This window comes from Heptranchias perlo, chromosome 17 (genome assembly GCF_035084215.1).
Source record: "Heptranchias perlo isolate sHepPer1 chromosome 17, sHepPer1.hap1, whole genome shotgun sequence".
NCBI lineage: Eukaryota > Metazoa > Chordata > Chondrichthyes > Hexanchiformes > Hexanchidae > Heptranchias > Heptranchias perlo.
The window spans coordinates 54,738,071-54,750,386 of NC_090341.1; the positions used below are offsets into that span (position 1 = coordinate 54,738,071).

The following is a 12,316-nucleotide window of genomic DNA, read 5'->3' on the forward strand; positions in this document are numbered from 1 at the left end:
TACTGACCCTCCGACAGTGCAGCACTCCCTCAGTACTGTCTCTCCGACAGTGCAGCACTCCCTCAGTACTGTCTCTCCGACAGTGCAGCACTCCCTCAGTACTGACCCTCCGACAGTGCAGCTCTCCCTCAGTACTGTCTCTCCGACAGTGCAGCGCTCCCTCAGTACTGCCCCTCCGACAGTGCAGCTCTCCCTCAGTCATGCCCCTCCAGCAGTGCAGTGCTCCCTCAGTACTGCCCCTCCGACAGTACAACTCTCCCTCAGTACTGCCCCTCCGACAGTGCAGCACTCCCTCAGTACTGACCCTCCGACAGTGCAGCTCTCCCTCAGTACTGTCTCTCCGACAGTGCAGCGCTCCCTCAGTACTGCCCCTCCGACAGTGCAGCACTCCCTCAGTACTGACCCTCCGACAGTGCAGCACTCCCTCAGTACTGACCCTCCGACAGTGCAGCACTCCCTCAGTACTGTCTCTCCGACAGTGCAGCACTCCCTCAGTACTGTCTCTCCGACAGTGGAGCACTCCCTCAGTACTGACCCTCCGACAGTGCAGCACTCCCTCAGTACTGACCCTCCGACAGTGCAGCACTCCCTCAGTACTGTCTCTCCGACAGTGCAGCGCTCCCTCAGTACTGCCCATCCGACAGTGCAGCACTCCCTCAGTACTGACCCTCCGACAGTGCAGCACTCCCTCAGTCCTGACCCTCTGACAGTGCAGCACTCCCTCAGTACTGCCCCTCCGACAGTGCAGCACTCCCTCAGTACTGACCCTCCGACAGTGCAGCACTCCCTCAGTACTGTCTCTCCGACAGTGCAGCACTCCCTCAGTACTGTCTCTCCGACAGTGCAGCACTCCCTCAGTACTGACCCTCCAACAGTGCAGCACTCCCTCAGTACTGCCCCTCCAACAGTGCAGCACTCCCTCAGTACTGCCCCTCCGACAGTGCAGCACTTCCTCAGTACTGCCCCTCCGACAGTACAACACTCCCTCAGTACTGACCCTCCGACAGTGCAGCACTCCCTCAGTACTGACCCTCCGACAGTGCAGCACTCCCTCAGTACTGCCCCTCCGACAGTACAACACTCCCTCAGTACTGCCCCTCCGACAGTGCAGCACTCCCTCAGTACTGCCCCTCCGACAGTACAACACTCCCTCAGTACTGCCCCTCCGACAGTGCAGCACTCCCTCAGTACTGACCCTCCGACAGTGCAGCACTCCCTCAGTACTGCCCCTCCGACAGTACAACACTCCCTCAGTACTGACCCTCCGACAGTGCAGCACTCCCTCAGTACTGACCCTCCGACAGTGCAGCACACCCTCAATACTGCCCCTCCGACAGTGCAGCACTCCCTCAGTACTGTCTCTCCGACAATGCAGCACTCTCTCAGTACTGCCCCTCCGACAGTGCAGCACTCCCTCAGTACTGCCCCTCCGACAGTGCAGCACTCCCTCAGTACTGACCCTCTGACAGTGCAGCACTCCCTCAGTACTGACCCTCTGACAGTGCAGCACTCCCTCAGTACTGCCCCTCCGACAGTGCAGCACTCCCTCAGTACTGACCCTCCGACAGTGCAGCACTCCCTCAGTACTGACCCTCTGACAGTGCAGCACTCCCTCAGTACTGACCCTCTGACAGTGCAGCACTCCCTCAGTACTGACCCTCCGACAGTGCAGCACTCCCTCAGTACTGCCCCTCCGACAGTGCAGCACTCCCTCAGTACTGTCTCTCCGACAGTGCAGCACTCCCTCAGTACTGTCTCTCCGACAGTGCAGCACTCCCTCAGTACTGTCTCTCCGACAGTGCAGCACTCCCTCAGTACTGTCTCTCCGACAGTGCAGCACTCCCTCAGTACTGTCTCTCCGACAGTGCAGCACTCCCTCAGTACTGACCCTCCGACAGTGCAGCACTCCCTCAGTACTGTCTCTCCGACAGTGCAGCACTCCCTCAGTACTGTCTCTCCGACAGTGCAGCACACCCTCAGTACTGCCCCTCCGACAGTACAACACTGCCTCAGTACTGCCCCTCCAACAGTGCAGCACTCCCTCAGTACTGCCCCTCCGACAGTACAACACTGCCTCAGTACTGCCCCTCCAACAGTGCAGCACTCCCTCAGTACTGCCCCTCCAACAGTGCAGCACTCCCTCAGTACTGCCCCTCCGACAGTGCAGCACTCACTCAGTACTGCCCCTCCGACAGTACAACACTCCCTCAGTACTGACCCTCCGACAGTGCAGCACTCCCTCAGTACTGCCCCTCCGACAGTGCAGCACTCCCTCAGTGCTGCCCCTCCAACAGTACAACACTCCGATGTAGACATAGAAATACGGCAGGGGGACTGTGATATACTCGAACATATTAACATCGAGCGGGAGCAGGTATTGGCGGTTTTAGCAGGCCTAAAAATGGATAAATCCCCAGGCCCGGACGAAATGTATCCCAGGCTACTGTGTGAGGCAAAGGAGGAGATTGCGGGGGCTCTGACACATATATTCAGAACCTCTCTGGCCACAGGGGATGTGCCAGAGGACTGGAGAACCGCTAATGTAGTACCATTATTCAAGAAGGGGAGTCGGGAAAAAACCAGGGAACTACAGGCCAGTGAGCCTAACATCAGTGGTAGGAAAATTATTGGAAAAAATTCTGAAGGACAAAATTAGTCTCCACTTGGAGAAGCAAGGATTAATCAGGGATAGTCAACATGGCTTTGTCAAGGGAAGATCATGTCTGACTAATTTGATTGAATTTTTTGAGGGGGTGACGAGGCGTGTGGATGAGGGTAACGCAGTGGATGTGGTATACATGGATTTCAGTAAGGCCTTCGATAAAGTCCCCCACAGGAGACTGGTCAAGAAGGTACGAGCCCATGGAATCCAGGGTGCCTTGGCACTTTGGATACAAAACTGGCTTAGTGGCAGAAGGCAGAGGGTGATGGTCGAAGGTTGTTTTTGTGACTGGAAGCCTGTGGCCAGTGGGGTACCACAGGGATCGGTGCTGCGTCCCTTGCTGTTTGTGGTCTACATTAATGACTTGGATATGAATGTAAAAGGTATGATCAGTATGTTCGCTGATGATACAAAGATTGGTCGGGTGGTAAATAGCGAGGAGGATAGCCTCAGTCTGCAGGACGATATAGATGGGTTGGTCAGATGGGCGGAACAGTGGCAAATGGAATTTAACCCGGAAAAGTGCGAGGTGATGCACTTTGGAGGGACTAACAAGGCAAGGGAATACACAATGAATGGGAGGACCCTAGGCAAGACAGAGGGTCAGAGGGATCTTGGTGTGCAAGTTCACAGATCCCTGAAGGCGGCGGAACAGGTAGATAAGGTGGTAAAGAAGGCATATGGGATACTTGCCTTTATTAGCCGAGGCATAGAATATAAGAGCAAGGAGGTTATGATGGAGCTGTATAAAACACTGGTTAGGCCACAGCTGGAGTACTGTGTGCAGTTCTGGTCGCCGCACTACAGGAAGGATGTGATCGCTTTGGAGAGGGTGCAGAGGAGATTCACCAGGATGTTACCAGGGCTGGAGCGCTTCAGCTATGAAGAGAGACTGGGAAGATTGGGTTTGTTTTCCTTGGAGCAGAGGAGGCTGAGGGGGGACATGATTGAGGTGTACAAAATTATGAGGGGCACAGATAGGATGGATACTAAGGAGCTTTTTCCCTTCGTTGAGGGTTCTATAACAAGGGGACATAGATTCAAGGTAAAAGGCGGGAGGTTTAGAGGGGATTTGAGAAAGAACTTTTTCACCCAGAGGGTGGTTGGAGTCTGGAACTCACTGTCTGAAAGGGTTGTGGAGGCAGGAACCCTCACAACATTCAAGAAGCATTTGGATGAGCACTTGAAATGCCATAGCATACAAGGCTACGGACCAAATGCTGGAATATGGGATTAGAGTAGACAGGGCTGATGGCCGGCGCGGACACGATGGGCCGAAGGGCCTCTATCCGTGCTGTATAACTCTATGACTCTATGATTCTATGACTCCCTCAGTACTGCCCCTCCGACAGTGCAGCACTCCCTCAGTACTGCCCCTCCGACAGTGCAGCACTCCCTCAGTACTGACCCTCCGACAGTGCAGCACTCCCTCAGTACTGCCCCTCCGACAGTACAACACTCCCTCAGTACTGACCCTCCGACAGTGCAGCACTCCCTCAGTACTGACCCTCCGACAGTGCAGCACTCCCTCAGTACTGCCCCTCCGACAGTACAACACTCCGTCAGTACTGATCCTCCGACAGTGCAGCACTCCCTCAGTACTGCCCCTCCAACAGTGCAGCACTCCCTCAGTACTGACCCTCCGACAGTCCAGCACTCCCTCAGTACTGCCCCTCCGACAGTGCAGCACTCCCTCAGTACTGCCCCTCCGACAGTACAACACTCCCTCAGTACTGACCCTCCGACAGTGCAGCACTCCCTCAGTACTGCCCCTCCGACAGTACAACACTCCCTCAGTACTGACCCTCCGACAGTCCAGCACTCCCTCAGTACTGCCCCTCCGACAGTCCAGCACTCCCTCAGTACTGCCCCTCCGACAGTCCAGCACTCCCTCAGTACTGCCCCTCCAACAGTGCAGCACTCCCTCAGTACTGACCCTCCGACAGTACAACACTCCCTCAGTACTGCCCCTCCGACAGTGCAGCACTCCCTCAGTACTGCCCCTCCAACAGTGCAGCACTCCCTCAGTACTGACCCTCCGACAGTGCAGCACTCCATCAGTACTGCCCCTCCGACAGTACAACACTCCCTCAGTACTGACCCTCCGACAGTGCAGCACTCCCTCAGTACTGACCCTCCGACAGTGCAGCACTCCCTCAGTACTGACCCTCCGACAGTGCAGCACTCCCTCAGTACTGACCCTCTAACAGTGCAGCACTCCCTCAGTACTGACCCTCCGACAGTGCAGCACTCCCTCAGTACTGACCCTCTAACAGTGCAGCACTCCATCAGTACTGCCCCTCCGACAGTACAACACTCCCTCAGTACTGACCCTCCGACAGTGCAGCACTCCCTCAGTACTGACCCTCCGACAGTGCAGCACACCCTCAGTACTGCCCCTCCGACAGTCCAGCACTCCCTCAGTACTGACCCTCCGACAGTGCAGCACTCCCTCAGTACTGCCCCTCCGACAGTCCAGCACTCCCTCAGTACTGCCCCTCCGACAGTGCAGCACTCCCTCAGTACTGCCCCTCCAACAGTGCAGCACTCCCTCAGTACTGACCCTCCGACAGTCCAGCACTCCCTCAGTACTGCCCCTCCGACAGTGCAGCACTCCCTCAGTACTGCCCCTCCGACAGTACAACACTCCCTCAGTACTGACCCTCCGACAGTGCAGCACTCCCTCAGTACTGCCCCTCCGACAGTACAACACTCCCTCAGTACTGCCCCTCCGACAGTACAACACTCCCTCAGTACTGACCCTCCGACAGTGCAGCACTCCCTCAGTACAGAGAGGGTAGAAGATTGTGGTATATAGCGGAGAAATGGGTTGTACTGAAGGGCATGGAGAATATATCTGAGTTATGTCCTTTACTGACTGAATTACTGATCTGTGGATCTTTCCAGGACCTCATGTTATAAACAAGCGTTCCCTCAAACTGAGCTGTCCCACAGGCTGCTGCCAGACAGGTAGGAAATCAAACCACATCCACAGCTTTTCAGTTGGGCTGTCACTCATGTCACACAGGGTAAATAACCGGTCAGTAATCACAAGCTGTGGTGACTGTGCTGTCCCTTACCTCACCTCTGCTACTTATCAGTCTCCTTGGGGGTATATTTTATATTCTTGGTGTCAGTAATTATCAGTAACTGCTGACAGGCAGATTTCATACGGTTGCTTGGTGGCACTGGTTAGCCAGCAGTGGGCACACAACCATTTTATGTAACTACGTCTGCTTTCCTGTTTCTGTTTTAATTTGCCTTTTTCTCTATCTCTAAGTAACTCTGCCTGTTACCCTCACTCTAACTCTGCCTGTTACCCTCACTCCAACTCTGCCTGTTACACTCTCTCTAACTCTGCCTGTTACACTCTCTCTAACTCTGCCTGTTACCCTCACTCTAACTCTGCCTGTTACACTCGCTCTAACTCTGCCTGTTACCCTCGCTCTAACTCTGCCTGTTACACTCTCTCTAACTCTGCCTGTTACCCTCACTCTAACTCTGCCTGTTACCCTCACTCTAACTCTGCCTGTTACCCTCACTCTAACTCTGCCTGTTACCCTCACTCTAACTCTGCCTGTTACCCTCGCTCTAACTCTGCCTGTTACACTCTCTCTAACCCTGCCTGTTACCCTCACTCTAACTCTGCCTGTTACCCTCACTCTAACTCTGCCTCTTACCCTCACTCTAACTCTGCCTGTTACCCTCACTCTAACTCTGCCTGTTACCCTCACTCTAACTCTGCCTGTTACCCTCTCTCTAACTCTGCCTGTTACCCTCTCTCTAACTCTGCCTGTTACCCTCACTCTAACTCTGCCTGTTACCCTCACTCTAACTCTGCCTGTTACTCTCACTCTAACTCTGCCTGTTACCCTCACTCTAACTCTGCCTGTTACCCTCACTCTAACTCTGCCTGTTACTCTCACTCTAACTCTGCCTGTTACCCTCGCTCTAACTCTGCCTGTTACCCTCACTCTAACTCTGCCTGTTACCCTCGCTCTAACTCTGCCTGTTACCCTCACTCTAACCCTGCCTGTTACCCTCACTCTAACTCTGCCTGTTACCCTCACTCTAACTCTGCCTGTTACCCTCTCTCTATCTCTGCCTGTTACCCTCGCTCTAACTCTGCCTGTTACACTCGCTCTAACTCTGCCTCTTACCCTCACTCTAACTCTGCCTGTTACCCTCACTCTAACTCTGCCTCTTACCCTCGCTCTAACTCTGCCTGTTACCCTCACTCTAACTCTGCCTCTTACCCTCACTCTAACTCTGCCTGTTACCCTCTCTCTAACTCTGCCTGTTACCCTCACTCTAACTCTGCCTGTTACCCTCACTCTAACTCTGCCTGTTACCCTCGCTCTAACTCTGCCTGTTACCCTCACTCTAACTCTGCCTGTTACCCTCTCTCTAACTCTGCCTGTTACACTCTCTCTAACCCTGCCTGTTACCCTCACTCTAACTCTGCCTGTTACCCTCACTCTAACTCTGCCTCTTACCCTCACTCTAACTCTGCCTGTTAGCCTCACTCTAACTCTGCCTGTTACCCTCGCTCTAACTCTGCCTGTTACCCTCACTCTAACTCTGCCTGTTACCCGCACTCTAACTCTGCCTGTTACCCTCGCTCTAACTCTGCCTGTTACCCTCGCTCTAACTCTGCCTGTTACACTCTCTCTAACCCTGCCTGTTACCCTCACTCTAACTCTGCCTGTTACCCTCGCTCTAACTCTGCCTGTTACACTCTCTCTAACTCTGCCTGTAACCCTCTCTCTAACTCTGCCTGTTACCCTCGCTCTAACTCTGCCTGTTACCCTCACTCTAACTCTGCCTGATACACTCTCTCTAACTCTGCCTGTTACACTCGCTCTAACTCTGCCTGTTACACTCGCTCTAACTCTGCCTGTTACACTCTCTCTTACTCTGCCTGTTACACTCTCTCTAACTCTGCCTGTTACACTCGCTCTAACTCTGCCTGTTACCCTCACTCTAACTCTGCCTGTTACCCTCACTCTAACTCTGCCTGTTAGCCTCACTCTAACTCTGCCTGTTACCCTCGCTCTAACTCTGCCTGTTACACTCTCTCTAACCCTGCCTGTTACCCTCACTCCAACTCTGCCTGTTACCCTCGCTCTAACTCTGCCTGTTACACTCTCTCTAACTCTGCCTGTTACCCTCTCTCTAACTCTGCCTGTTACCCTCACTCTAACTCTGCCTGTTACACTCTCTCTAACTCTGCCTGTTACCCACACTCTAACTCTGCCTGTTACCCTCACTCTAACTCTGCCTGTCAGCCTCACTCTAACTCTGCCTGTTACCCTCGCTCTAACTCTGCCTGTTACCCTCGCTCTAACTCTGCCTCTTACCCTCACTCTAACTCTGCCTCTTACCCTCACTCTAACTCTACCTGTTACACTCTCTCTAACTCTGCCTGTTACACTTGCTCCAACTCTGCCTGTTATCCTCACTCCAACTCTGCCTGTTATCCTCACTCTAACTCTGCCTGTTACCCTCACTCTAACTCTGCCTGTTAGCCTCACTCTAACTCTGCCTGTTACCCTCGCTCTAACTCTGCCTGTTACCCTCGCTCTAACTCTGCCTGTTACACTCTCTCTAACCCTGCCTGTTACCCTCACTCTAACTCTGCCTGTTACCCTCACTCGAACTCTGCCTCTTACCCTCACTCTAACTCTTCCTGTTACCCTCACTCTAACTCTGCCTGTTACTCTCACTCTAACTCTGCCTGTTACCCTCACTCTAACTCTGCCTGTTACCCTCGCTCTAACTCTGCCTGTTACCCTCACTCTAACTCTGCCTGTTACCCTCACTCTAACTCTGCCTGTTACTCTCACTCTAACTCTGCCTGTTACTCTCACTCTAACTCTGCCTCTTACCCTCTCTCTAACTCTGCCTGTTACCCTCACTCCAACGCTGCCTGTTACCCTCACTCTAACGCTGCCTGTTACCCTCACTCTAACTCTGCCTGTTACCCTCACTCTAACTCTGCCTGTTACCCTCACTCTAACTCTGCCTGTTACCCTCACTCTAACTCTGCCTGTTACACTCACTCTAACGCTGCCTGTTACCCTCAATCTAACTCTGCCTGTTACCCTCACTCGAACACGGCCTGTTACCCTCACGCTAGCTCTGCCTGTTACCCTCACTCTAGCTCTGCCTGTTACCCTCACTCTAGCTCTTCCTGTTACCCTCACTCTAACTCTGCCTGTTACATTCACTCTAACTCTACCTGTTACACTCTCTCTAATTCTGCCTGTTACCCTCTCTCTAACTCTGCCTGTAACACTTACTCTAACGGATTGTCGTAAAAACCCATCTGGTTCACTAATGTCCTTCAGGGAAGGAAGCCTGCCGCCCTTACCCGGTCTGGCCGAGATGTGACTCCAGCCCCACAGCAATGTGGTTGATTCTTAATTGCCCTCTGAAATGGCCTAGCAAGCCACTCAGTTGTAAAATCTCGCTACGAAAAGTCATAATAAGAATAAAACCGGACGGACCACCCGGCATCGGACCACTAGGCACCGGACACGACAACGGCAAAACACCAAGCCCAGTCGACCCTGCAAGGTCCTCCTTACTAACATCTGGGGACTTGTGCCAAAATTGGGAGAGCTGTCCCACAGACTAGTCAAGCAACAGCCTGACATAGCCATACTCACAGAATCATATCTTTCAGCCAACGTCCCAGACTCTTCCATCACCATCCCTGGGTATGTCTTGTCCCACCGGCAGGACAGACCCACCAGAGGTGGCGGTACAGTGATATACAGTCAGGAGGGAGTGGCCCTGGGAATCCTCAACATTGACTCTGGACCCCATGAAATCTCATGGCATCAGGTCAAACATGGGCAAGGAAACCTCCTGCTGATTACCACCTACCGTCCTCCCTCAGCTGATGAATCAGTCCTCCTCCATGTTGAACACCACTTGGAGGAAGCACAGAGGGTAGCAAGGGCACAGAATGTACTCTGGGTGGGGGACTTCAATGTCCATCACCAAGAGTGGCTCGGTAGCAGCACTACTGACCGAGCTGGCCGAGTCCTGAATGACATAGCTGCCAGACTGGGCCTGCGGCAGGTGGTGAGCGAACCAGCACGAGGGAAAAACTTACTTGACCTCGTCCTTACCAATCTACCTGTCGCAAATGCATCTGTCCATGACAGTATTGGTAGGAGTGACCACCACACAGTCCTCGTGGAGATGAAATCCCGTCTTCGCACTGAGGACACCATCCAACGTGTTGTGTGGCACTACCACCGTGCTAAATGGGATAGATTCAGAACAGATCTAGCAGCTCAAAACTGGGCATCCATGAGGCGCTGTGGGCCATCAGCAGCAGCAGAATTGTATTCCAGCACAATCTGTAACCTCATGGCCCGGCATATTCCTCACTCTACCATTACCAACAAGCCAGGGGATCAACCCTGGTTCAATGAGGAGTGTAGAAGAGCATGCCAGGAGCAGCACCAGGCGTACCTAAAAATGAGGTGCCAACCTGGTGAAGCTACAACTCAGGACTACATGCATGCTAAACAGCGGAAGCAACATGCTATAGACAGAGCTAAGCGATTCCACAACCAACGGATCAGATCAAAGCTCTGCAGTCCTGCCACATCCAGTCGTGAATGGTGGTGGACAATTAAACAACTAACGGGAGGAGGAGGCTCTGCAAACATCCCCATTCTCAATGATGGCGGAGTCCAGCACGTGAGTGCAAAAGACAAGGCTGAAGCATTTGCAACCATCTTCAGCCAGAAGTGCCGAGTGGATAATCCATCTCAGCCTCCTCCCGATATCCCCACCATCACGGCCAATTCGATTCACTCCACATGATATCAAGAAACGGCTAAGTGCACTGGATACAGCAAAGGCTATGGGCCCCGACAACATCCCAGCTGTAGTGCTGAAGACTTGTGCTCCAGAACTAGCTGCGCCTCTAGCCAAGCTGTTCCAGTACAGCTACAACACTGGCATCTACCAGACAATGTGGAAAATTGCCCAGGTATGTCCTGTCCACAAAAAGCAGGACAAATCCAATCCGGCCAATTACCGCCCCATCAGTCTACTCTCAATCATCAGCAAAGTGATGGAAGGTGTCGTCGACAGTGCTATCAAGCGGCACTTACTCACCAATAACCTGCTCACCGATGCTCAGTTTGGGTTCCGCCAGGACCACTCGGCTCCAGACCTCATTACAGCCTTGGTCCAAACATGGACAAAAGAGCTGAATTCCAGAGGTGAGGTGAGAGTGACTGCCCTTGACATCAAGGCAGCATTTGACCGAGTGTGGCACCAAGGAGCCCTAGTAAAATTGAAGTCAATGGGAATCAGGGGGAAAACTCTCCAGTGGCTGGAGTCATACCTAGCACAAAGGAAGATGGTAGTGGTTGTTGGAGGCCAATCATCTCAGCCCCAGGGCATTGCTGCAGGAGTTCCTCAGGGCAGTGTCCTAGGCCCAACCATCTTCAGCTGCTTCATCAATGACCTTCCCTCCATCATAAGGTCAGAAATGGGGATGTTCGCTGATGACTGCACAGTGTTCAGTTCCATTCGCAACCCCTCAGATAATGAAGCAGTCCGAGCCTGCATGCAGCAAGACCTGGACAACATCCAGGCTTGGGCTGATAAGTGGCAAGTAACATTCGCGCCAGATAAGTGCCAGGCAATGACCATCTCCAACAAGAGAGAGTCTAACCACCTCCCCTTGACATTCAACGGCATTACCATCGCCGAATCCCCCACCATCAACATCCTGGGGGTCACCATTGACCAGAAACTTAACTGGACCAGCCATATAAATACTGTGGCTACGAGAGCAGGTCAGAGGCTGGGTATTCTGCGGCGAGTGACTCACCTCCTGACTCCCCAAAGCCTTTCCACCATCTATAAGGCACAAGTCAGGAGTGTGATGGAATACTCTCCACTTGCCTGGATGAGTGCAGCTCCAACAACACTCAAGAAGCTCGACACCATCCAAGATAAAGCAGCCCGCTTGATTGGCACCCCATCCACCACCCTAAACATTCACTCCCTTCACCACCGGCGCACAGTGGCTGCAGTGTGTACCATCCACAGGATGCACTGCAGCAACTCGCCAAGGCTTCTTTGACAGCACCTCCCAAACCCGCGACCTCTACCACCTAGAAGGACAAGAGCAGCAGGCGCATGGGAACAACACCACCTGCACGTTCCCCTCCAAGTCACACACCATCCCGACTTGGAAATATATCGCCGTTCCTTCAAGTCGCTGGGTCAAAATCCTGGAACTCCCTTCCTAACAGCACTGTGGGAGAACCGTCACCACACGGACTGCAGCGGTTCAAGAAGGCGGCTCACCACCACCTTCTCGAGGGCAATTAGGGATGGGCAATAAATGCCGGCCTTGCCAGCGACGCCCACATCCCATGAATGAATAAAAAAAAACTCTGCCTGTTACCCTCACTCTAACTCTGCCTGTTCTTCTGTCTCTGTACTCTACCTCTTATCCTGTCTCAATGGGCCTGATAATAACTCAGAGACGGGCTCTGAGCAGGGATGGGGGAGGGTCGATAGCAGACACCAAACCCGGAAGAAGTTTCGGCGTCTCGAAATGTCCAATTTCAACATGGCTGCCTAATTATAATTTTACTTCAGAGTTTCGAG

The 12,316-nt window shown here is 53.2% G+C and overlaps 1 protein-coding gene across 1 annotated transcript in view; it reads left to right on the forward strand.

The window, feature by feature from the left end:
* LOC137333938 (cadherin-related family member 4-like) overlaps nucleotides 1–12,316 on the forward strand; it is a 223,632-nt gene that overhangs the window by 200,165 nt on the left and 11,151 nt on the right. The window contains exon 18 of the mRNA XM_067998290.1: nucleotides 5,570–5,632. Coding sequence (XP_067854391.1) covers nucleotides 5,570–5,632 — 63 coding nt within the window. The remainder of the gene's footprint in view (nucleotides 1–5,569; nucleotides 5,633–12,316) is intronic.